Source organism: Salarias fasciatus, chromosome 22, assembly GCF_902148845.1.
Source record: "Salarias fasciatus chromosome 22, fSalaFa1.1, whole genome shotgun sequence".
In the NCBI taxonomy this organism is placed as follows: domain Eukaryota; kingdom Metazoa; phylum Chordata; class Actinopteri; order Blenniiformes; family Blenniidae; genus Salarias; species Salarias fasciatus.
The window spans coordinates 3,870,732-3,898,565 of NC_043765.1; the positions used below are offsets into that span (position 1 = coordinate 3,870,732).

The window sequence follows — 27,834 nt, forward strand, 5'->3', positions numbered from 1 at the left end:
GAACTAATAAATAAAAGGAACCAGGTTTGTCCGGGCGAGGGGTGTGTGTGGGCCGAGCGCCCCGGAATCCAGTCTCTTTCTTGCTTTGTGCCTTTTATCATGTGAGTTCTTTAACAGCCGACGGGTGTCGTGTCCTGCAGCCGGGCAGCGAACGCACCGCGGGCCGGGTGGGGGGGGGCCCGGGGGGGGGCCCCCGCCTTCATACACTGGATCAGCCACAGCTTTCGTTCTCTTAAGCCACCTTTTGCGTTTTGGACACCGTCGCCACGGCGACGACGCATGACCACTTCCTGTTTTTGTTTTTTTTTTTGTTAATTTATCAGTGATTGGCTGAGTTAAACACCCAATCAGCAGCTACCGTGTGTGGAGCTCAGCGGTCGTGGTCAAGCCCAGCTGTCCTGATGCCTTCTCCTCCCTCCTACCTTGTAATTAAGAGAACACTTTTATAGGGGTCACAAATGAAATAGATCAATGGCAATTTTGTAAGGATGATTTATAAAAAAAAAAATAAATAAAAATAAACTCATATTTGATGATAACTGCACGTTGTTTGTGTTTCTTACGGCGCTCCAGAGGGTTCGATCGTCCCCCTCAGGGCAGAATCTCTGAAAAACAACAGTAACCTGAAGGCATCGCGTCCTTCAGAGGGAAGCAGCACACTGCGAAGACACTGGGGTCACAGAACGTTCTGTCACACGAAACGCGTTGAGAAAAACACGCAAAATTAATAGAAAACGATTTATGAGAAGTCAAGCGTGACGCTCCGAGGAAGCCGTTGTCCCGCGGCGCCGGCACGTCCCAGAACTGGAACCTTCCCGAAGCAGCCAGGAGAACGAGCGGATCTCAGAGATGTCGAGCAAATGAAATTCACCATCCGAAGAACAACCTGCCTCAAAATTCTGCAGCGTAATACCCAGTTCACTTCATTTCCTCTCACCTGTCATTTTTATTATTACATTTAACGGTTTTGTGGCCCATCACTGTAGGAAAATAAACACCCACACCGCGGGAGAACATGCAAACTCCACAGAAAGACGACAAACTTCTACATTATTGCTGTGAAACTGGTGACATGATGAAAAAGTGAGCGGCAGGCCTGCTGGCGCTCTGTGATTGCTCTCTGTAGAGCTCACCGTCACCGTCAAGAGCTGCTGACCTCTGACCTCTGCCCATTACCCCCTCCATGAGACGCTGCCCTCTGAGACATCATAACCAGCCGAGGACGGCTTCATTAGTCACCACTCATTGATTCAGTGGGTTTTTCCCCTCATAACGCCGCCCAGATACGACCCCACCTCTGTCCTGAATTATTAAACACACACAGATGATATTCTCATGACTGTGTGTGTGTGAGAGAGAGTTTAGCTCATGTTTCAGGTTAAAAGAATCCTGTGTGAATCACGTCTTCCAGTAAAACATGGATGAATGGTTCTAACAAACACAACGTCACTTTAAGCCTCGTTTCCATGGCGTTCTGCTTCCTGTTCGGAGCTTTATTGTTTCCTACGGCTCCGGTTACGTGACAATGTTTTCAAGATGAAACAGAAAACTGTTGAAGCGTTTTTACACGACAGCCACTGAAAACTCAACTTTTTGACAGTGTGGAGTTTGCATGTTCTCTCCTCTCCCAGGTCCTTCAGTCCTGAAGCTGGTGACTCTTCATGTTCCTGAGCTGAGGATGCAGTTTTTAAGACGCTTGTTCCCATCCTGCCATCGCTGACAGGATTTAACAGGAACACTTTTCATAACCAAAGCTCTGATCATGCCATGTGGGGAATTCAAAAACTACACACGAAAACCGCACCGCGTTCATGTTTCAGGCAGTGAAGCGGCCCGGAGGACTCCTGCATTACAGCCAGACTCAGTAACACCATTCTCCTCAGGCCTGTCAAAAAGCTGTCAAGACTCAAAAAACGGCCTCCTGCAGACAGAAAATCAAAATAAATGTTTAAAACTGTCAGATAAAGACCCAACAAAGTGGTGTAGAAACATCCGCTTTAATTTACAGCAGGTTTTATTGATCAGCAGCAGTTGTTAACGACGTGAAATCCAATCGAAAGTTTCACAATCAAACTGAAATAAAGCACAACATGTTCACAACGAAGCCGCTGATTCTCAGCCACAGTGTGCGTCTGTCTGACTGAAGCTTCTTTGGGCAATATAAACATTTTGCTTCTGCTACTACGAAACTATCAATATGACGATTAAATATATCGATGTGTCTCTAGAAGCAGCAGCCGTCTCTCTAACCAGCTATTATCTACAAATAGATAAACCATAATATATCAAATATATCTTCAGCTCAGGAGTCTCGATGCTGATTGAAATGCAGAACTCGTGGAGGTAGACAGAGCGGAGTGCGCCGCCTTCAGCCCGGTCTGGAAGTCCATCGTCTGTCCATAAAGTGCAGCCTCAGCCTGGCCGAGGTACCCTGTCACACGTCCAGTTAACCCCCCGTCCCCCGTCCTCCCTCCATGTGTGTGTGTGTGTGTGTGTGTGTGTGAGTGTGGGGCTCAGCTCCGGACTGCCAGCATGGAGTTGATCTCCCAGATGAGGTTGCGGAGTTGGTCCATGATCTGCTTCAGCTGCTGGTTCTTCTGCTTCAACTTCTGCACAAGAGAGGAAAAAAAAAAAAAAAACGGAGAATAAAACTAAACATTTTCTTTCATCTGATGGGTTTCAAGAAAAAAACGTTTTTAAATGAATGCATTTTCTGAATTGTGGCTGATTTTTAAGATACTAAGTCTAATTTTCCTGCGTCTTTCTTTTCTTTCTCCTCAAGTTAAAATAAGAAAATGGTTTATATGTCACCTGTAAGAAGAAAAATATGAGCAAAACCGTAAAAAGCATCTTATTCTCTACGGAAAATAAGACAAAACGATCATAAAAATGAGCAGCGGAGTGCTTCGGCTACCTTAAAAAAAACCTTTTGTCAGCTAAAACAATTAAAAGGCGGATCAAAGGATGTCAGAACTGACAAAGCAAATATATTTTCAGCGGTGAGTTTGCAGCGACCTGCTCTGAAGTGATCGACTCCGCTTCAGACTCAAGTCCTTGTAAAATATAATTGAGTCAACGATGCTACGGAGGGAAACTGCCTCCAGATGTGATCTCATGCTTAATGACTGCTGCCGTGTGACAATAAAACGGGGAGGGTTTTTGCCCTGCAGGGGAAACATTTTCAAACCCACAATTAGTCTCAATTATTCTGAAATCACATGAAATGTTGAAATAATCACACACAATACAATGTTGTTTTTATCCGCTTGGCAGTCAGGCTCTCCGGCGTTGGAGCCGATTCAGAGCGGCTGCCACGGTTTGGGCGTGGTTCAGAAACACTGAACAGGAAAAAGGCTGGCGATTACAAAGCTTTTCCTACCGAACTCCACTGTTGCCACAGAATCAGGAAAAAAAACACACACAAATGAGTCACGGGCGGTATGTTCACCCTCTGACGTCCTGCTGAATCAGCTTTTTCCCCGATGAGGCAACAATAAAGTTAGGAAAAAAGAAAGAAAGTAAGTGATCTGTTTTTGTTATTGCTAACGTATCAACTGAAACACATTTTAGTTCAGAGCCCATATACACTCAGTTATAATCTCTAAATTTAAACTTTATTGTGGTGTTGCAGAGTATTGGTGATGAAAATGTTTATTTTTTTCACAAAAAACAAACAATTCTGACCAAAATGATAACGATCTTAATATAAAGTTAATTTTATATTGTATTTATTGTCTTTTTGTCCGTTTCTCTTGAAAACTTACATTTTTCTTTTGTTTTAATAGTTACCATTTGGCCAGACTGGAGCCTCCTGCAGGCTGGTTTTAGCCTGCGGGCCTTATGTTTGACACCCCCTTCCCTGTTTTATTCCAGTGAAATCCAGAGGGTGTTTCAGTTTTACCACACATGAAGCTGGAGGTCTCAGGTGATGTAAAGTACCAGTTCAGATCTGTTCTGAAAAGTCCCACTAAAGGTTAATTAGAGTAAATCCTACGTTAAATTACCTGCAAAACCCAGATAAACCCGAATGGGGATTAATCCACAGCTGTAAACAGTCTCCAGTCAGTGCAACCTTTAGTCCGTGTATGATTCAGAGCCTGTGAGTTTTCTGCTCAGACTGAGAGTTTGACGTCAAGATGCTCTATAAGTGTCTCACACGATGTACTGCAGCAGTTTCTATAAGTACCTATGGCAACATATCGAACCGATTCTGGGGTCAGCGAAACGCTGCTTCCACATGATCTGCTCCTGCGGCATCTACAGCATTTATTCTAGCAGACTAGAAAAAACAACAACGGTAGATAAGATCTGGATTTTCATTAGCTAAAGTTTATTTAGTGTCATCTGCGTAGAGCATTCATTTATTTAGCTTCACCTCATTTAAAACACTTTTCTTTCTGTCCCATTTGTATAAATTAGAGACGCAGAGGAATTTTTAGGAAACGATTAAACATCGGGCCCCTCGCAGGTCAGTTCCTACAATATTTAGTAGGTTCCTGCTTTATTGACGCTGCTCAGCTGTCCATCAATATTATCGCCACATGTTCGCTGTCGGACGTCGGTCCACTGCTGGGACTGCAGTAACCCGTAGTTTAAGTCGAGGTCCTGCATCCCCGTCGCAGATTATCAATACTTTCAGACAGAAAATGAAAAAAAAAAAAAGCAGAAAAACTAATCCACAATCTGCATGGAAGTGACTGAAGCATTTTGTCGCTGCCCCAAAGCTTTGGAAAAAAATAAGATTTGGATATTAATTCTTGAAGATATTAAGAAACTAATCTTTATTCTTTGTATTTCTATTTTATCTTTGAATAATCTGTGCAGCTGTTTAGTTAATGAGAGTTGTTTTCACTGAGATTAATGCATAAACTGACTTAAGCTGACATGACTCGGCTATAAATTGCACAAAATTTCCCTTTTTTTGGGACTCCTTTTAATTTAAAACTCATTAAGTCAACAGAAGAGTTGCTGGAAGCATTCTTTCCTGACGCTGTCCACCTCGGGTCACCTGACCAATCGCTAAACCAACACACACATCTGGCCAACAGGTGCTCGGGTACATGACGCAGGAGCAAACAGGAAAAGCTCCCGCCGGGGGTTTTATCTGCTGATTGGTCCGAAAGCACATCCAGGAAGTCATCAGTCTGGACCGGAGCGTCTCACCGCCTCAACTTCTCACGTGAACAAATATCGACTCTTCCAGCTGCCGGAGGAGAAAGGCCGAGCGGCGGCGGAGGAGGAGAGATGAGCGAGCTCCTTCACTCAGGAGCTACTGTATCGGCACTGCAGTGAAATCTATTAAGATTAAATCCATCTCTCTCGCTCTCTCCGTAACACTCCTTTAGCCATGACTAATTACCAGCCATTTCTGCAGCGCTGATAACACCTTGAGCAATCGATTTCACACAGCTTTCTTAATATCAACTGTTTAGCTGATTGTCCTTGAAGATATTCCAGAGTGGAACACGTAGAGGCCTCGCTCGCTCGCTCGCTCACTCTCTCTCTCTGGGAGGCTACAAACGCATCTCTCCTCCTTTGTGTCTTCCTCCTGCGTTCACATGCTGTGTGTGTGTGTGTGTGTGTGTGTGTGTGTGTGTGTGTGTGTGTGTGTGTGTGTGTGTGTGTGTGTGTGTGTGTGTGTGTTACATGGGACAAGCCTCATTATGCAGACAAGGAACTCTTGAAATAACTCGGTCATTTACTGCTATTAATGAGATTAGACCCTCCGTCTTTTGTAAACCAAGAACACAACAAAACAAATGTTCATATGAAGCTTTCAAAACAAAGCTGCACACACACACACACACACACACACACACACACACACACACACACACATTCATTCTTGACCTCAAAAACAGACTAATGTGGCTTGAAAGATTTTACTTTTTCACTCCTCTTTTTAATTAATTCCACCAAAATGCTTTTCTTTCAAGAGCAGACGTGAAATGGCACATTTCTCACAGTGGAAATGAGACCGCGGCGGCGGCGAGGCTTTCGCAGCACGTTCATTACAAAAGGCTCCCTGGCATATCTTGATATATGAATAACAAGGCTGCTATTATCACAGTAATGATTCTGCAACCTCAGGGAGATCTAATTCCATTCATAACCTCGTAATTAGCGTAACTCTAATCCTTCACACCTATAATACGATATTTAGAAAAAGGGTGTACTACAGAGGATAAAGCAGAGTAGAAAAGCTCTGAGACATCACTCTTTTTTTTTTTTTTGTCTGAGTGGCTCTCTCTCACACACACAGGAAGAAAAACACACCTGCAGGAATCCGGAGGATGAACTTGTTCGTTTCCCGGCCTGCCACTCAACGTCTGAGCACCAAAATAATGTTCAGATGGCTTCTCCGTCCACAGCGGGCCCAACACGCGCCGGCGCTGCCTCGGCCGCTGCAGGGTGGCCAGTCAACAACTCATGAAAGTAAACAAGGCGCTGCTGTCTGAGCCGCCGTCTCCGATGGCCTCCTGCAGACTGGCAGACTGCCTGCCCGCCTCGCATAACCTGGAAATACTGGCAGACGTCAGAGAATCGACAGCGCAGCGAGCAGAAAAGCACGGTGACCCGAGAAGGAACACAAACGGTGATTGGCACGCACGGAGGGGAGATGCGGTGAAGAAAATATGTGTGTGTGTGTGTACGTGTCGTGTGTGTGTGTGTGTGTGTGTGTTCATCTTGCGGCGTGCGGGCTGGAGGGTGTGAGGGTGACGGCCTGGCTGAGCGCTGCACGTTAGCACTGACGGATGAGCAGATTGTGCAGAAACTCATCTCGAACGTCGCGGAGCGGAGGGGTCAAACTCATTACAGCTTTATTGTCTATTAGCACCGCCCCTGTTTGAACAAGGCTTCGACTCACCGCGGCGACTTGGCAAGGCTCGTTCAGTTCCTCAGTAAAACACAAAATCCAGGACGGTTTATTTAGATTACCTTCCTAACTGGCAAACAAACAGACATGTCGCCAGAAACAAGACGCAGATGATGAAATAGGACAGAAATAAAAACTGAGAACGGGATGATTAGATGGGGAGTGATAGTGAGAGAGGGAGAAAGGTAGATTTACAAAGAGACAAGGAGAGACGAGGATGGGAAGATGGAAAGAGAGATAGTCTGAGTCATTAATCCACCACACCGCAACGACCAGGCACTATAATTACCCCCTCATCGGGGGGGGGGGGGGGGGGCTCGATGTCCCTTTGCCCTTCCTAGCGTCCCCCGACGCTCCGCCCCTGCACCTGATGTTAGAAAAAGCAGCAGCTCTGCCAGACCAGCAATCAAAACGGGTCAAACAAATGAATTCACACCTGAAGAATGTGTGAGCTGAAACTGAGTGTGTGTACATAATAAGAGCGTGTCGCTGTGTGTGTGTGTGTGTGTGTGTAAGGTGGCAATGCGCGAGCCAGGAAGAGAAGGTCATGTTAATTATCTGTGTCCGACCGCAGGAAACTCTCAGGTGCACCGACACAACATCTGGGCAGAGGACAGAGCGGCTGGGATCTGTTTTCAGATCGAACCAGGCGGAAACCGACCAACGCTCATAAAGAAGTCACACACTGGCTGGTTGGTTGGTTGGTTGGTTGGTTGGTTGGTTGGTTGGTTTTCTGACTGGCTAACTGGTTGACCGGTTGGTTGATTGCTTGGTTTGCTGACTGGCTGACTGATTAAATGGTTGACTTGTTGGCTGGTCGTGGCGGACGATTGTTGTTAACACAGTATAATTGATTTTACAAAGTCAACCAGTGGTTTTCAAAATGAGCATCACTCCCAGGAAAGATGGAAGTTGACCCCAATGACGATCTCAAATTTACTAAATAATACCAGCATATCCACCAACTTCTGTGCAAAATGTGTATATATACTTGGAGGCTTTGAAAGTGGGGCATAAACACCAAAATCCCATAACTGCTTAAAAAATGACAAAGCTAAATAAGTGATAACTCATAAAGTATGCAATTCTAGACCCTTGGGATTTCCGGGGATATTTTTTAACACCAGAACACGTCTTTGATTCTCTTAATTTCTGGCAAACCCAAGCAACACATTTTCAGGTGATCTGATGTTAATTTATCTTAAGAACTAATTAATTATTATTCTGCTTCAACCTCTGCAGGAGACAGTGTTATTGAGAAGGTTGTAATAAATATAACTCTCCATTTCTGTGCTTTCTTCAATAATAAAATATCCTTTTATGATTTTGTTTTTATTTCACATTATTCTGAATGGTATAAAACACTTCAATATCATGAGCAATACAAACCTAAAGGTAAAAGTAATCAAGCATCCACACCGAGAAATGGTAACAATTCAGTTTGTTTTTTTATTTGTTTTTAATGTTTTAATCCGATTAAGGCATTTTAATTCGTTTCTACCCTTGAAAACAAACTGTGAATAATTAATGCCAAAGCATGTTAATTTATTTAACTTGATTTCCATGAATGAAAAAACTAAATGAGCATTAAAGTGAGGGAGAGACATTCTCTCACCAACATACAAAAGCTGAGTGTAGTTTCCTTCACATTGTGCACGATAACAAAAAAAAAAAAGTGTGCAATGAACTTAATAAAACTGGGAATGATGGCGAATGAGAAGAAAACGCAGTTCACACTGCGTACTCGAACACATGTCGCGTCTCTGTAAATTTGGCGCTCGTGAAAACGTGACGCTCCACCAGGTCAGGAGACGTTTGGATGAGAGCAACAGGAGCAGGAGTGGATCCAAACTGCTCTGAGTACAAGGTAGAAAACCGACGCTTCGCACTAACCAGCGTGAAAACACTCCCCGGGATTCAAAAACAGATTTTTACTGATTGAACAAAGTCCAGATTACTCATCTTCACCTGTACCGATCGAATCCCGGATGTTTGTTGAAAGTAAGTCTGGTTACTCTTTCTCACTTTTCTTTCAGGCAGCGCAGTCAGAGTAAGCAGCACCAGTAAGTGTCAAAGCCTCTTTCCTTGAAATCTGCTCAGCTGTAAAGAAAATAGGTACAACGTGTCCTCTGAGTCACACCCTGATGAGAAATGGATCCAGAGCGGTACGAGTTCCTCCCATCTGTGACTATTCTCCTCACGACGGCGTCTGAAGCCTCGTTCGCCATCAACCTCAAGACAGCCTCATCAGTTTGGTTCCCAATGTTAAAATAACCAAAGGTCACGCAGAGAAATGACTGCATGTACAAGTAGAGGACAGCCAGTTCGCCATTAGCCAAAGCCTTTCAGAAAAAAAAAAAACAATGGAAAATGGAGAGAACGCTCTGAGCTACCAGTTTGGTTAAATGACAGGAGTGAAGGGCTGTTCCTCCATCTTCGCCTCCCCCCTCCTCTCCAAAAGCCCTTCTCTGATTTCCCTTCATCGTGCTCCTTTTCTCCCCCTCTGCTCCACATCAGATCAAAGCGCCTGTCCTCAAGAGAGGGGTGAAAGACAGAAGTTAAAGAAAAAAAAAACTTGAATTTTTCATCGAAATCACCGCATTAAAATTCCGCTCCACGAGAGGAGCTCTAACTACCATCCATCTCCGCCGACGCTTCGCCCGGCGGAGGGCTGTGCGGTGCTGGAGCCCATCACGGCCGCATACACACTCACAGCCACACCCGCAGACGGCCGAGAGGCCAACGGAACCTCGGAACGCGTTTCCACGACGGCGGCTCAAAGAGGAAATGCACCGTTTTGCCGTTTTGGTTTCAGAAGGGATTTCTATTACGAGTGACCGTCGACTGGGAAACTACCAAGCCTCGGAGAATCTGGACATCACCATCCACTGAACTCCCAGCTATACGAACACGGGAATGTGTAAACAGTCGTTTGTCAGACGGCCATCAAGCGGGGCGCTGAGGGCTTATCCAGCTCCGTAATTGCCATTGCCACATTAATTAATTTTGTTGCATTATCTGCACATTAAAGCTGATTGGGGAGGGGTTTCTCTGATTCATTAGACGTTATAGAAACATCAAGCTAATCTTGTAATTATATTATTATATGAGTGAGATGAAGCATTCATCTGCTTCTCAGCCATTTAACCCGTTTCATCTACGATTAAAGACATGGCCACCACGCTCCGCGAGCACGTCAAGAACCCCGCCGTCGCCTTCTCTGTTTTGACGAGGGGCTTTGAGATAACGGTGGGGATGAAACGACTTAGATTAAAATGCACGCGCACACAAGACACACACACACACACACACACACACACACACTCCAAGACACGCAGCAGCAGAACAGGAGGGAGAGGCGAAGCAATATAGCGAGAAGAGTGAAAACGTGCCTTCACTCAGGATTCCTCTGCTAATCCGCCGTGTCGCTGGTGACTCAAATCGCAGCTTTGACTCCAACGGATCTGGCTGGGAATTACAAGTGTAAGTGTCTGTGAGTGAGGGGAAAGGATTAGAGAGGGGAGAGGAGAGGAGACGAGACGAGGAGACGAGAGGAGAGGAGGAAAAGCTGAAGAAAAAGATGGGAGCTGAGGAAGAGGAGATAATAGAAGTGAGGAAGAGGAGGAGAAAGGGAGGAACGGAGTCTCGGTGAGTTAGGAGACCTTGCATGCCGTCACATCGCATGTATGGATTTTTCGTGAAATATGAGCGCAGCTCCCGCAACCGCGCCTGTACGTCTCCTATATCACCGCACACGAGCCTCCGTTTGCGGCGTCCACACACTCATAAAGCTCGAGGAGAAAACGGCTCCAGTCCTCCTCTAATGGTTTACCGGGGATAAAACACAAACCCCTCCCCGCCGCCGGTCTCCAGAGATCTGGACTATGGAGGCAGAATTTCAAGTGCGACAAGATCTTGGAGGGCTGCTTTTTCCAGAAACTTAGCCTGCTTCCCCTAAATTATGCAGAAAAGACAAATGCCCTGAAGGAGATGTGACTCCGCGTCAGGAAGAAGAACCAGGACAAACCAAACTCAGGGGGAAAACACTTTTAGCAGCGGGCGCGTCTTCAGGAAAGACTGTCAGGCTCTTTCCACCGTGGTAATCTGGGCTCATGCAGTTATTACATGGGTGAAGGTTAAAGTCTCGCCAGGATACAACAACGTTCATTTATCATCTTCCCTTTTTTATTATTATTATATCACAATCCATGGGAAACAGCCTGAGGTCTTCACCCACTTCGCCGGTGTCCAGGTGCCCTGGAGTGGAGTTCAGCCGAGACTGAAAGCAGCGGCTTTTCAAGCAGCAGAAGACGAAGGTGAGAGAAGCAGCGGTGGTGATGCAAGGAAAACTGGCAGCAGCTCGTCTGAAAACATGACGTGAATTAAAAATAATGAGCGTTTGGAGGCTGCACAGACATCATTAATGGGAGTGTAACAGATGTTGACATGCGGGATTCCTCTTGTACGGATATTTACTGACAGAATCTGACAGAAATCTGATCGACTTTCAGTTTCACAAAAAGTGAGACTGAAACAGGAAATCCGTGATTAGTCCAAGCTAATACGATTCTAGAAGGAGCCTCCAGGCCCATGTAGCGGTAAGTACTCCCGCCTCACTGCAGGAAGACCGCGGTTAGATTCTGAGTGGAGTTTGCATATTCTCCCTGCGCACAATGAAAACAGAAGGATTTTATTGCCTCTCAGAAATAAAGAACATCCACTCCGCATCCGCTCCATCAGCAGCAAACATGTTTTTGTTTTCCCCCTCTCAACCATCCGAGCTGATTAATGTATATGAATGTGGTCTCATTATAAACGTCCCCAGATTGTGCTCGATGATGTGAGAGCACGCCTGGGCTTAGAGTGAAATGTCACTTGAAGAGGAAAAACAAATTGGCACTCTGAGAGAACTTGTAAAAAGCAGAAGTGAGTTGGGGGTAAGTAAGCCGCTTACTGCTCTCTGCCCTGCCTGGGGAACCCCGTGACGCTAAATGGGCCCCGGTTTACCATCTGACAGTATACCCGCAGGGAGCTGGGCCAAGCTGCCTTAATTTGCTTGACATCAGTTTAAAAAAAAAGCCTTAATTGACTTTAGAAACTTTATGGCTTTCTCTCAACGGGAAGGTTTTAAGTGGCAGAGCGCTCTGTGTTTGGCATGGGCCTTCCCAGGGGAAAGAAGCTCTTTAAAGGGATTTTGAAGACAGATAAAAGCCCTCTCTTTCCAGGGGTGGCAGAAATACAATAGCCATGTTGTCATCCTTGCATACACCTACCGACGGGGTTCTCTCAATACGTCCCCTGCACTGAGGTGGAAAGCCTGCAGTGTCAGCCGATTGCGGCGGAGCGGCCGCGATCGATGGGGCATTTGAGGCCGCTCGCCCCCTCGCTCCCTCCTAAGCACTTGAGCCTCTGCCAGGTAGCCCCATCGATTGGGCTTTCCTCTGTGATTTGGTTCCCACTGATAATAAATGAGGGGCGAGGAGGTGGGAGTGCCGTTGCTTTAAAGGCGGCGATGCGCAGCCATGCGAGCAACGCAGCCATCGGCTACGCTGCACATCAGAGGAAATCCAGAGTAAACACATCGAGTTAAAGGCTGAGTCCAAGGCAGAGGGGGCAAACTCATCCTTTACTAAGGTGGAAATAACAAGTATCTGAAACTCAGAGAGGTTCTGATTTCACTAATTTCTTCAAATTTGCAGGATTTTTGTTTAATGTGAAAACAATTGAAGAGTAAATAATGAGCAGAATGAGACAAAAAAGCCCTGAAGTCATCTCAAAGACAGATTAGTGATGTGTTGCAGGTACATTGACCAAAATCTGAAAGTGTTCAACTCGCCACAGCCTGTTCAATATTGTAATACCAGCTTACACCACAAGATGGCGAACGGAGTTGCTTAATGTAGACGGCAAAAAGAAAAGCATTAAACGAAATTCAATGTTCCATAACTTCATATTTAAATGTTTAAATGGTTTCAGATAAATATATAAGTATACGAGCTCAATTATTGCTAGCGAAACAAAACTTGTGACTCTTGAGAACCAAGAAAAGGGTCAAAGCAGGAAAACAAAAACACAGAGTTATTACTACTCTTAGTCTCTTTGCCAGAAAGGCCGGAAGATTCTCTCAGCCAGTCTGAATCACAGCTGCTGCTTTTCTCTGTGTAGCTTTAGTTTCTCTGTTTCCGACTCTCCCTCGTTTCGTCTCTTATCGTCATCGTCAAGGTTAAAATGAGCAACATGTTTGAAAGTGCAGATGTAGGGAGTAAAACTAAAAACAAGTGAAGCGCACACATAAAAAATATCTACTTGAGTACAATAATAAAGTAAATACTATGAACCAAGAAAATATCACGATAAAGAAGAAGTCACACAGTCGTCATCTTTTTGAGACACGAGCACAGGGGTCGAGCTGTGACGTCTGGGTGAAGTTCATACCTGATTGATGAAGAGCCCAGAGGTTAATTTGTACACAGCAGCTGGATGATAAGGAGATTGAAATTCAAATCACAACCTCATGGGTTTCAAAATGTATTGACTGGATATGCAAAAAGCCTGTAAAGCCCAAACAAACAGCAGGAGGCGCAACTTAGTGACCAGGAACTGGACCTCACATAAAAAGCTCATCAATATTTCACAAAAACACCTATTTCACAAAATAGTGCTTTTATTCTCTTTTCCGCCTGAACCTTTGGACACAGCGAGCAGATCGGATCCAAACGACTTGCTGTTTTGACGGCGCGGCGCTGAGTCCCTGTACCTGTGAATCAGGTGGCGTTGAGGCACTTCCAGTTCCCTGGTCCTGAAATCGCAGCGGAGATATCTGATGCAAGCTCTGTTTATTTTCACATTCCTATTCTCCTGATTTGTGAAGCTTTTATGTGCCTTCAAAAAAAAAAAAAAAAAAAAAGAGGCAGCGCGGCTGAATGAGCCCACGGAGGCTGTTATCACAAACACGAGCTGGTCCGCCATTACAGACCTTGGAAGATAATATAGCTCAGATTTTCCAATTCGCACTGATAAACAACAAAAGATAAGTAAATTATGTGTTTGGTTGATAGTTTATCATTGGAGCTATGCAGCTATTGTTGAGATTACATCTAAAACTACTGAAAAGCCTTTTTTTTTACCTTTTCAGTGGCGCAACATTGGAAAGCAAGGTGCATTTGTGAAAAGAGGGGCAGAGCTGACGACGTGGGTTGAACCAAGTCTTCTCTGGAAAGGCCAATCAGCTGTTTTTCAATCCATTTGGCACCTTTCTACGCAGATGAAAAGTATTTCCTTTTCTGGCCAGCACTTCGGTTTAACGTCCCCCTGCAGCCGACGGACGTAAAGACAGTTAATCTGCAGCTTTCTAACAATAACTCACTTAAAAACGGGTTGTGTCTAAACTACAGCTTCAACTGGGAATGCTTCAAGTCGATGCCTGAACTGGGACATTAAAAAGAAAACCACAAAATAAGTCTCCTTCGACCTCTGACCGCCTGTCAGAGGAAACAGAAAGTGAAGTCATTCAATAAAGGTTAGATGAAATCTCAGAGGTGCTTACGTCAGAAAACTGAGTGCCAGCGTTTGTATTTCATCCTGATAGATGTTTGGACAGATCACCGTGAAGATTATCTTGTTTGAAAAAGCATTTTAATGTAAACCGAGGCGTGTTCTTTCAAACATCCAGTGAAAATCAGATCTCGCTTTTGCAAAAAGGTGAAGTCAGCAGCGGGCCGAGGTAAAATAAATAAAAGAAAGAAAATCCTCCCTGCAGCACGCTATTAAAGAGTCACTGAAAATCTACAGAGGCAGAAAACAGGAAAAATGCAGCTGAACAATAAACTTTAGTATTGAAGAGGACAGAGGACTGAATGACAGTAAATTGTTGAGGCTAAACAATCGCATCAGAAAGCGTTTATAGTTCTTTTATGGTCAAAATACACCGTTCACAGAAAAATAAATGCAATGAAAATCAGATAAAGACTGCATGAAACTCACTGACACGTGAAATAAACGGAAGATGATTTTGACTGAGGTAAAAATGCTCATTGATGACAGATCCCAAACGATTGGAAACTCCCTTTTATTTCCACAGCAACCAGACACTTCCGCCTCATGGATCCAAAGCTTCAAACAAGATGTGTGTCGGCTCAACGTTTGTCTTGAACAAAGGAGAAGGAGACGCCACACCTGAGGGGACGGCAACCCCTCAACAACAGTCAATATCCTGGATAATCCTGAATTTCACTGGGAGAAGACGTGGCAAGTTTGGCAAACCGCATATCCAGTCCGTCACAAACAGAACAGCTCAGTAACAATCAGCAACATCGAGACATGTAGTTTTAGTGTTGGGCCACTAGTGGGTGCTGTTGTTTGAGTTTGTAATGAAACTACATACAGAGAAACAATAGACTGTTGTTGCTGAGCATGTGCAGAGGAACTGTCTGCTACGACCTCGGTGCGCAGCAGAAGGAGAAACGCTTCAGAAAGTTGAGTTTGCCGTTTCCAAGGAAATGATGGCGGGAAGTTTTCAAAACATTTTCAGTGACTTCGAGCACCGAAAAATTCTTTGAGGTGAACGGTTTTTGAAGGAATTTTGCTAAAAGCTTTCCCTAAAACACTTTTCAGGATTATCCATTGATCGCTTGTGGATGTATGCCGATTAATTTCTACATCGTAATCCCTCAGATGCTGAGATCTGTGCGTGGCTATTTGATGAGTGCCAGGACCCCCCCATTCATCTATCCAAGGAGAGAACTCAGATACACTGGCGATACGAACGGCATTACTGAAACCAATCAGGTGGTTTTTCTTGTTGGGAATACATGATGGAATCAAAGCCCATGCAGGCGTTAAACTTTTACACAGTCAGAGCAACCAAGGTGAGGGATTAGCTGCTGCGTCACCATTAAACAGTGTCAAACGGCTGAAGCTTCCTGCTCCTTCTGCCTAATTAGAGGTTTTTACTCTTTGACATCTGTGCCGCTAACTAGCCTGTTTGTGGAAGAAGCTGCGGCGGCGAACGATGCTTGAAGGTTTGCTTTGAGGGCAGATGATGTGTGAGTGTTATTAGGTCTATTTATCTGCGTGAATGTAAACCGTGCACGAGCAGCGCTGGAAGCCAGCATTTTTCGAGCGATGCCCAGTCGTCTCAATGCCGTTCTTTTATCTCTCTCAGATGTCTGTCAGGAGCTTCTATCATCTGAGGCCAAGCCGAACACTCCTCACACCCAGTAAACACCATACTTCAGGGGGTTTTAATGGGCAGTGGACGGTTCCTAAGAGGATGAAAAAAAAAAAAAGAAAAAAAGGAAAAACCCTTTGATTTAAATGTTCTTCAGGTTCCAACAACAGTTCTTCAGACGTCAGAAGCATCTTGTGACTCACTGATGTGTTAAATTGGTACAATCACTCACACACACTTAAAATCAGCTCTCCTGTGGCACGTCTCCAGCAAAGTAATATTGGTTCTAATTACCTCTGTCGTTTTCAGGGGCAGGGGCGGCGGCGGCGGCGGCAGCGGCGGCGGCAGGGGGAGAAAACAGATAGGCGGGCAGATTTGTGTAGAGATAAAAGAGAGGTAATTCCAATTTGAAGCCTCCAATCCACTGGCAGGAGGTGTTGTTTATGGAGTGCAGGGGAGAGAGAGCGGGTTGAAGGGAGAAGGAGCGCGTTGCATGTGCCTCGCCCTCCTCACAGCTCTAATAGACCCTTCATATCCACACAAAGCACTTTCTCAAGTTCAAATGTAAACATTTCTGCCAGCACCTGAGCAAGCAGCTTTCCCTTTCACTAAATCAAAAGTGGAATGGAAAGTGATGACAGGGTTTGAAGCGAAACAAAACAAAACATAGCAGGCTTTCAGGTGGTGTAACATGCCCTTTGGCAAGCACAGCCACAGATCCTCAATCAGCTCCTGACAACAAGCTCTGACTACAGCTAAATCTGGAAACAAATGCACCTTATCAGACCATCCGCATCCCTGACGCAGCGCGCCACAGAGACCGCCGCCGTTTGTTGTGTGCTCCGTGTGTTCCTGCCTCTGATATTAGGCGTGGTATTTCTGCCGAACGCTGAATCGTAAATCCGTGTGATCTGAAATGAGCTTAACCGCGCCGCCGAGGAGCCGCCGGTTCATCCGGCTCGGTGACACCCGTCCCGAACAGACGAGTCCAAACTGATTCCAGCGTTTAGAGAATCTAAAATCTGATTCAACGATCAAACCTCTGCTTATAAAAACAACTTCAGGTTGTAGGAGGGCGGGCTGATAAACCTGGATGTTTGTGTTTTACCCCTTTTCTTCCTTCATGTCGATCTGACTGAATTCCTTCTGATAGAGGGATCAGGTTGTTCTGTTTACATTACAGTCGGTCTTTAATTGTATGTAGATGAAATTATCATGTGAGACAATGTGTTTGTTAATCATAAAGACTGAAACATGCAAGAACTGCCTCCGTGCTTCACCTTGATCATCCCCTCACTGTAAATAAATGTGTGGAATATTTATAACGGAGCTTTTTCAGTGTTTAGCATTTGTTAAATGTTACCTATTCAAAAGCCAGGAGTGTTTACTTGAATGTCGGTGCCTTTTATTTGTTTGCATTAACATTTTCTCACTGATATTTGAACTAAATACTGTCAGTGCAATGCAAAAATGATCTTTTCAGGGGTTTTTTACATGAGGAAATACCACATAAGCATTAATGTGAATGGATCCTGACAACAAGAAACTCACTGGCTGAAAGAGTGTCGTCCAAACAGAGATTTTACAGTTCAGTACAAAACCATCACACCCATATAATGTAGTGTTTATACCACTTTCATGAAGCTGATTGTACTGCAATCAAGCAGTGCTTCAAGTGTGAGGGCAAGTACATCCAGAATGCATCAAGAATGAGTCGTTTATGGTGGAGATGATCAAAAATTGTAATATAACCGACGAACAAACTTCCCTCTACTTAGTCAAACTGGGATCTTCCCATTCTCTACTGGGAGAGTGGGAGGGTTTTTTCTGAAAGGTCCAGGAAGTGGCTGTGACTTAACTCAACAGCTGCTTTGGTTAAAATTAGTTAATGTCCTTGGTTCACACTCAATTTATTTCCATTCACCTCATTTTTGCTGAAAGGAGTTCTGTCACCACTTCAGTGGATTAGAGTTGTAACTGTAAAGCTTTACAGCAACAGTTATAATATTTAATAGATACGTTAAGAGCGGACAACAAAGTAACAGCTGCCCGGTAATTGTGCGTAAATGCAGTGTGAAAATAAACTACAGCCCCCTTCTCGTTTCTTCTCTGGACTCTGACGACAATAAAGAGGAGCTGCTGGCAGTTACCGGTTTGTTATCGTCACACAAACGCCGTAAACGCTGCAGATGGGATCTTCACAACTGGTAACTATTCCAGTTCCCGGCCGCATGAATGCAGCAAGAGACGGATCTAATTTGCTAAAAAAATGTGTTACTTATTTGTTAATAGTTGTACAAAATTGGTGCAATTTTTTTTCTTAATTTCGAATCTTGAAAAAAAGGAAAAGCTTTTTTTCCCTGTCCATCAACATGTTGAACTCTGAGCTCGAATCTGTAGGACCTTTGTCTTTAAGCCTTTCTGAACAAACACTGTTTCTATAAATGTAACTAATTATATATATTTCACCACTATTTTCAATCTCATACATCCTCAGATTTCATTAAACAGATATCAAAATAACCATATTTTTTATGACTAACAATGCACGTGATTATTCTGTTGAACGACACCCGACGGTGAACGCAGTTTAGAGTTTTATTCAAGTAAACGTCTGCTTGGTCACTAGTTTATAACAAGTGAGCTAAAGAAACATGGAGAAATACTGCTGAAGGTGGTGTATAAAAGCCTCGAAGGGCTCTTAATGCACAAAACATTTTCAGGGACAATGTTTAAAACTCTTAACCGTAAACTGTGCTTAATTTTAACTAAGAGATTATGTTTTCAATGTGAGTCAACTACCAGTCTTTACTGAAATTTTACTTCCACCGACGGATAAATAAATTATTTGCCCAAAGAGCCTTGATAAAGACCCAAACCTCTATACAGTGACTTACTTCTCTCACTTTTTCTGAGCTGTTTAAATAAGGTGAGACTTTGCCTCGCCTTGTCTTTTACCTTCCCAGTGGACGTCTGATGACCCGAAGCTGCTCCAGACCCGGACTTCTTTAAAACTAAATTAAAAACATCTCTCTTCACTGGAACCTTTGGTCTTTCACACAAACTGACCTCCGTTTGATGTGAGCTCAAGTCTGCATCCGACAGTCTTTAAAGCAGTCTCAAAAGCGAGAGGAAGGAAAAAAAAAAAAAAGAAAAGCATAAAAGCTCCTTTAATGTGATCTTAACTTACGTTACACAAGCGACCTAGCTACCCCACAACAACACAATTTATGTGCACAATACAAGCCGAACAAAAGGCCTCTCTAACTCTCATGTTATCTCCGGTGTAAACAATATTCCTGAGCGCTGCGGCACACAGGAACAATATTTCACTTAAAAAAAATGCCTTTAATTGCTTACAAAGCCCCGAAACAGTGTAACACAAAGCAGAAATAATTGGGGTTGCACTTAACACTAAACGCAACAAAATGCATGGAAAGCATGTAGTCCACACACACACACATACACACACACACACACCCCTGAAAAAAACCCGCTCCGATGCCTCCCCCGCAAGAGCAGAGCGGCTACACTGCCCCGCTGACCCCAGAAAAACAATTAAAAAGCCCGTGGCATACAGAGAGCCTCTAATGGGCCACATATGAGGCTGCTAATAAGACTGAGGTGCGGCCACCTGCTGTGCACAGCCTACTAATGCCGGACCAGGAACGAACGTCGCCGTGGAGGACGGGAACGCAGCGACGGAGGGGAGAGAGGGAGAGAGGGATGGAGGAGAGAGGGAGAGCCACACAGCAGGGGGGTGATGCTTCTGAGACAGAAACAGAGAGGGGAGACACGGAAAGCAGGACGGAGAGCAAACCGAACGAAATGAAAATAGAGAGAGCAAGCGAGAGAGAGAGAGAGAGAGAGAGCAAAGTGGTGCTCCTCTCTCCTGGTCCTATTACAGTTAGGAGTTTGTTTATCATCAGGCCTCAGCAGACTACCCGCCTGCTCTTCAGATAAAACTAACCGCCGGTACCACTGGAATTCATTATACACGGCGAGCCGACAGCTCGCTCACGCGGGTCTGGAGAGGAGAGAGCAGACTGTGGCTTCCTGTTCCATTTGAAATTACAAACATCCCCCTTTGCTTTTAATTTCTCCTTTTCTCATTTGAATAAAGAGGACAGACACGGTAATTAACAGGGTATTAAAAAAGCCAGGCAGTGTGCAGTGGAGGAGGAGGCAGTGGCGGGGAGGCAGGGGGAGGCAGGGGGAGGCAGAGGAGACGGAGAGATAGTAACTAAAGGGAAGAGAGAGAAAGAGAGGAGCTGTGGAGAATTAATAACAGGCCAGATCTCTCCAAGGCCTCCTTAATGGGCTGTGACAGGAATTTATTCACACTTAGGCTGGTATTAAATCAAACGCCAGGCGAGTGGCAGTGGCAGGCTGCAGAGCAGGGGTGCGGCAGAGGCGGCGCAGGAGGGAGGGGGGGGGGTGGGGGGCGCAGGTAGAGCAGAGCAAACGGCGGGGTTCTGCCATGTCGCACAGGCTCCCTGTTACAACCCCCCCACCACCGCCACCACCGCCGCTCCACATGGAGGGTCATCTCCAAGGCCTCCGGGACAGGGGGGAGGGACGGGGGGAGGGAGCGGGCGAAAGGATGTATGAAGAGAACAAACGATGAGTGATGTGCCACTGACAAGACAGCCTGTCCCACGCCCCAGATGGAATGATTATCAAGTGGTCCAGAGAGCCGCGATGAATCATCCGTCCTCCATTCTGCAAACTGCACCGTCACTCCGTTAGACCGCCAGCCGGCCAGAAACGGGGCCGATTCCCAACGACTTGGACGACGCTCGCCGCAGACAGCTGGAGGAAGTGGAATCTACTCACAGAGCTCGCTCCAGATCAGCGAAAAACTCCGCTGGCTAATCCATTTCTCATATTCTTAGCCCTCCTTCCTCCGTTAATTGGCGTGTGACCAGTAATGTAGGGTTGTAATTTCTGGTCACTTGGGTGCTGCAGAGTTTCTTTCTTTTTTTTTTTATGATTGGAGCAGAAACATGTGGGGGAACTGGGGACCCTGAATTGATATGCACAATCACAGTCTCCGGCACAAGAGGTCTGCGGCACAGAGATTGAGCAATCGCAACCCATTAGGCACCAATGAATTATGGCTAATGCATCTTAAACATTTATGCAAACACAGCTGACTTTCACACACGCTCAAATGAACTTCTTCGCACACACACTCACATTTGCATAACCTACAAACGGCTGCACGTGGGCATGGGAAACCTGAACTACTCACACACACACACACACACACACACACACACACACACACACACACACAGGGGCGCAGACATATGCGTGCACATGCATGCAGGCCATGTGGATAAAGAGACATTCCCTCCCCCCTGGCGTGCACGCTGGGGAATACGCACATCCAAACACGCTTAAATGGAAATACATATCGTCACACGGCGTGTGTCCTCGTCAAGACACTTGTGGAGAGTGATGGGAGCGGCGCCTCCTCTCGCCGCCACCCCCTCCCCTCTCCAACTCCGGGCAGATTGCATCACCATCCGTCAGCCAGACTCCGACAAACAGCAATTACCCCAATCGACAGATAACGAGAGCAAGGCTATCACTCACAGCCGGGACGGCCCATAAAGCAGCCAGACATTACCATGGAGGAGCCATTCATCTGCCTCTCCGCCAGCCACCACGGCCCCCCCCCAGCCCCAGCCCACTCTGATCTCCACTACCTGTTCACGCCGGCAGCTTAGGGGTGGGCTTCAGGCTTCAAGACACACTCCACACAGGCGTGGGATTAAGGAAATGGGAGGAAATTGGGTAGAAATAACAGCAACTGCATAGGTCAAGGTTACTTAACATGCAGAAGGATCTAATACGCCACCTGCTTTATTATGCATGAGGGAAACTAGAGGGTGAAACAAAACACTTCAAACTGAGTAATTTTCCTTTAGGAATGAAATGTAATATACATAAAAGATGTGAATCCTCATTGATGTTCAACCGGGTAACGCCCTTCAAATTAATTCACTCAACAATCAGGATGAACGTCATTAATTCACTCCTGCTGTGGTTTGATAACAGAAACCCACTGAACTGAACTACAGACTCATTTTCTTCTTTCCATTATGTGGAAGTGAAAATGTTAATGTGACCGTCTTCCGTTGGAAGCTTTCAATGGACGGAGGTGGTTGTGTTTAACAACTCGTAGTTTAATCTCTACACAAACTTGAGAACAACGTCCTTATCGCTGCATGATATTCATGTCCTGGAAAAACACTGATGTGTTCACTGCTTGTTATGAACTGAAATATTTGAAGAAACCATATTTGAGTATGTAAACAGATATAGATATATAACATCTCTTTTTCTACACATATCACCAGATCTTTTAGTGAATTTGCTAATTATCTGAGCACATCAGGTGAGATGGATGCTGACCAAATAAACCCTCGTTTCCTGTCATTACCAATCAGAACAGTACTTCAGTACGTGAGTCTATGAGTCACTTTAGGCATTTGCAAATATTAATATACCTTCTCCACCTTCTTCTGTCATTTAGCGGGGATACCCCGCTCTGATCGCACTGAGCAAACACCACTCTGTCTGAAATAACCCCGATTCACAATTTTAGCCAATATCTAGACCCTCAAAAAACCAAAACCTGAATCACTTCACTCAAAAGAAAACTGAGAAAAAGAAAAGCTTTATTAAAGAGAACAAAATGTGGAGGAAGAAAGGCTGAATGGCTCCCCTCACCCTCAGTGAAAAACAAACCTGACAGGACTGAACACAGCGTAAGGCTTCGCTACGTCTCCTGGGTAATGCCAGCTGAACCTATGTCAATATTTTGCGGTGGTCTTAAGCAGAAAGCTGGACTTCCGGGACGAGGCTGCAGACGGGGATTAGGCGAGGATTGGCCGGCGTGGAGAGCTGGGCTGAGCGTCCCGCTTTACATTATTCTCTGGTGTGAGAACAGAGCAGACACTTCAATGGCGCTCCTCAGATCACGCTCTTCTGTCGAATGGTAACAAGGCCAGTGTCTGTTCCAAGGTTATTTCGCTCAGAACAGAGCGTACGGGGGGAAAAAAATCCCCGGAATCCTATTACGCTGCCGTCCTATCAGGCTGCCTATCGCCCCGGCCCATGAAGACGGTTTATATCACTGTTCATTATTTACAGCTGTGAGAGAATTTAAAATTTGATAGAAGGCATCTTTTGAAAAAAGAAAAAAAAAAAAATCCTACTTTTGGATTTCCCGAGGATGAACTATGAAGCTAACCCAGTGTGACATATCAGCAGGAGAGTGTGCAGCATGCTTGGACTTATCTTTTCACTTATGCATCCATCTCCCCTCGCTGTCAGCATCCCGTTACAGACGCCGTCCGATTTTCAATGCCGCCGCTGAATTTCATCAGTTTTCTGTTATTCCTTTTGAAGACGCTATCTGAATGGGGACGGCTTAACTCTGACAATCCACAGCTGTCTACACATCTATCAGTCCGCTCTTCAATCAGTCTCTCTACCTGTCTCTCTCCTCTACATCCACACGCCGCTTATTCTCTGCAGCTGCTACACATCATTTCCTTCATTTCAACCCCAAAATGTTTTTGAATTTTTAAACGGTTTTATGATTCCCCCCCCCGCCCCCTTTCCATTTTCTTTGTCCTTTACTCTCCACTTCACACATCGGCTCTCTTTGACAACACGGCTATCTGGTCATTCATCCGTCTTCAAACACTTTTCCCACCTGAGCAGTCCATCTCTGTCTCTGCCTTCACACTCACCCATCCTCCTCTTATTTTTATTTTATTTTTTTACAAATCAGTCACATTTTACTCCTTTAGCCTTTTCCTTCTCACATCTCTTTGCCTTTCGGCTCTCCCTCCTCCCCGTCCTCTCATCCAGAACTATCCTATCTGGCTGGAGCGGCTGCAGCAGATGTAGCCAGGCCACAAACATCTGCTTCCCCCGTCCCGCCACATCTCCCCTCTGCTGATCAGGCTAACCGCTTTAACTCCCCTAAGCTTGTTGTCCTTACTGCTGCCTTAATGTGCAGCTGGGCAGCCTGGGCAGAATCACAGCTAAATATGTTGCAAGCGCACGAGGCGTGCACTGGAAATGCAAGAGGCAGATTGCAAAACGCATGCGAGTCATGAGTTCAACTCTTAACCTCTGGGTAACAGCAGATTGAGGGAAAAACTAAAAATGTCAACATAAGTTAGGCAGACTCGCTCAAACAGACTAAAAAAACCTTAAACTGTGATGAATCAGAACTGAGAAAGTTAAACAGACCACCTGCTATTAATGTTCTGATATGAGAAGAAAAGCAGTCGTCACAGAAAGCGATTGATCCAGAGTCACAACAGCAAACAGCCAAACTGGCGCCGCCGATCAGCCTCCATCAAAGAGAATAATGTTGGACTACAAAGTTCAGCAGATGCCCAGTTCTTGGTTGGAAATCAACACTGGATCGGAACCTAATGCTGGTTCTGCATCATAACCGCCTTTACACGGAGTCCAAATGCTGTGCACTGGGATAAAAGCAATCAATATTAATCAACATGAAGAGTCAAAACCGAAATGTAGAAAAAAAGAGTAGGAAGAAATGGTTGGTTTGGATTTTTTCGATATCATTTCCTTCGTATGATGATTTAACAGAGGCCTAAAAGTATCAGCACAGTTCCAAATAAACCACATGTGCTTAATGTTACAACACAAAACCACAGTGGAAGTGGAGCAATTTGTACTGTTGCTTTTGTGTTTGCGTTGCGGCTTCAGTATTCCCACTGTGGGTTTTGTATTTCAGTCACGGTTTATGCACCGAGCCACACGCCGGTTTGGTTACACAGCAATAACAACGTTAACCAAACGTTAACCTTCACCTCTGATGGTTAAGACGCTGAAATCAGGTAAGTCTACATTCAAACAGATGAAAAACATCTGCCCCACTGGAAAGTGTGGTTTCATGATAAATATAAGCACTGCCAGCCTGAAATGGAAGCTACATTCTTGTAAGCATTTCAGTCGATTCCATGTAAAAGGGCGTTGTCAATGTATAAACGCAAAGCTTTTCTGAAACAAAACCAGAAAAAACGAAGCATTTTCACTTGAAACGTTGTGTAAACGGGCCCCAAGCAACAGCTGGATCAGGCAGATGTTAAATTAATTCTAAGTCAAAATGAATAAAGACTGATTTCTTAAATAGTGGAGTAAAATTTGAGCTGGAGAGGCGGGCGGTCGATTGATTTGTCCTCTGGTCTAACGGCGGACGCGCCGAAACCCAGCTTCCCCTCAAGCTGAGAGCTCTTCGCATTGAAAACACCTTAGTGAATGTGTGAATGGGTGAACGATAAATCGTGAAGCGCTCTGAGACCGGAGACCTGAGTGGAGTCCATTTACAGCCTCGCAGAGCTGAAACACGACGAGACGGCGGTGGTGCTAAAAGACAGCTCTACCTCAGCTCCAGAGGAAGGAATGGCAATAAGTACCCAGCTGATGTTTTTTTCCAGAAAAAAAAAAAACACACAAAAAGGAGAAAATCCACATTATATCATCATCTCGTAAAGTGGTGTGATGGACAAAATGAGATTCAGTGTAATGTTTTGGCGAATCAGAGATCTTAAAGAGGCGTTCTGAGAGACTAACGAGTGTAATTCATTTGGCTGAACCGCTCCTCGATCTGCGGGTCATAATGCGTCCCGTCGCCGTGTGTGTGACACGATACACATTAGCCGCATTATTATCGTTTCACGAACTGTTTCAAGAAAGACAACAAGCTAAAAAGTGTGCATGTAAACACCGCAGGCTTCATACTGTTGGACATAAATTAACTTTGCAAATCACAATAAATGTGACCGTAAAAACGTGAGGAATAAATGTCCCAAACTAATCTTGCTTTAATGAGCCTCCTTGTTGTATCAAGACATGTTTGAAAGCCGCCACCGTGTTTTTACGAGTCTCCAAGCTTTCGGTGTGATATATTTCACTTTAGATTAATGGCTCATCTAATGTTTAAATTGTACAGTAGAACGAGCTGTTATTTTATTTATCAGGCGTAATGAGGGTCTGCGGTGTGTTCAGGTCTGCAGGACGTGGGAAGAGCTCGCCTTGAGCATATTATGGTAGTCTGTCTTCTCAATCTCGATATACTAGGATCATTTGACAGAAATCAATTTGCATGCTAATGCTTTGCATAGAAGGAAGGTCACATCACAAACAAGGTTATTTATCACTCTGATACAAAGGTCTCTAATAGGATGAAATTACACTCACTTTCAGCTTTAATATTTATGTACTGTCATTGGAAGTCACAAAAGAAGCAAAAAAAAAAAAATTGAAATGATTTTTTTCGTTTTTCCTTTTTGCACAAATGATGGAAACAATTTTTAGTATTTCAGGACAGTTTTGCAAAGAACTGGAATAAGAACTGGGTTATTTATCTGGCAGAGCATCAGCAGGCTTTTACTGTTCTCTTTATGGGTGTGCCGGGTTTTCTGTGGAAAGGAGAAGCCGTTTGTTTTGGAAGGGGCTGAGTGCAGCGGAGTGCAGGGTTCACTGCAATGTTTCACTGTAGTGTTAACATTTAAAAGCAGCCAGGGGAGCTGTGCCGAGCTCTTAAAAATAACCAATTCTCATCTCTGCCGCTGACACTTCTGACCTTGGACCATTATCATTGCGGCACACTCAGACGGCTTGGCATGCACGATGCACCGTGCACTGTACAGCGCCGGGCCGGCACAATGCTCACACAAAGAGAGGGAAGAGAGAAGGGCTTCAGCCGGCGCACACACACACGTATACACACACACACACACACACAGAAAGCATGAGTGAGAGCAAATACAATCTTGTCTCTCTGAGGAAAGAACAAAAGCGCTTTCTCTTACTCTCACTCAATATATACCCACACACACATACATACACACACACAAACATACTCTATATACAAACACGAGGAAAAGAATCCATGAGAGATGAGGCTAGCTAAAAAGTCCTCCTAAATAATGCATGACGTGTTTTACCTGAATCCCTGCCAGACCGCGCTGTTCATAACTACTGTAGTCGGGCGAGATATAGGAGCTGCAGGGAGGCGCCGTGTGTGGCTGCCGCCGACTGCTTATTTCACCCACGTTTCTGGAGGATCTCCATCTCATCCAACCAAAGCTGATATTTGCGCACGGCGTTTTAATGTCATCTTGATGGGCCTGTTTCCAGGGAGAGATTAAAACCTAATCCCGGACTCAAAAATAATCTATGGTGACAAATGCCAAAACGTCAAGGGGCAAGGGTTTGACAGTGTGGAGAGCGGCCGCGTCGCGCCTCACTGGCCATTTCGGCACTGCGACGACAAACCCTGCATTGTGTTTAACGTGCAAACAAACAAGGCTTTTATCCTGTCTTTGTTTTGATAATAGAGGAGTGATTTATTGTTTGTACTCATGGGAACCTTTCAAGATCATTCCTGCATCGTAATGCAAGCTGGAAAAAAAAAAGAAGAGCACGTTTGAGTCCTCCAATAATCTAACGGATAATTAGACCTGCCTATGGAGGATCACTGGTGCAGAGTTTTTGAAAAGGGCATCCGGACTGAAAGTTTGAACAATTCAAACATGAGGATTGCAAATGTAAAACCTATCAGTCGAGGTTCAAGAGGACCCCGCCTGGTCTGAGAGGACAAAGCCGCACATCTTTTACTTGAACTCAAGTGTTTTGTTCTTCAGCGGCATTAAAAATCCAACATAATGATTGAAGGTTATCTGCACATCTCTAGTAAATAATCAAAAAAGGCACAACTACTGTTTGC

General features: G+C 44.9%; 1 protein-coding gene across 1 annotated transcript in view; it reads right to left on the bottom strand.

The window, feature by feature from the left end:
- Positions 1–1,999: 1,999 nt before the first annotated feature.
- The window catches only part of med30 (mediator complex subunit 30), a 41,933-nt gene continuing 16,098 nt past the window's right edge, over positions 2,000–27,834 (bottom strand). The window contains exon 5 of the mRNA XM_030121183.1: positions 2,000–2,609. Coding sequence (XP_029977043.1) covers positions 2,514–2,609 — 96 coding nt within the window. The 3' untranslated portion in view covers positions 2,000–2,513. The remainder of the gene's footprint in view (positions 2,610–27,834) is intronic.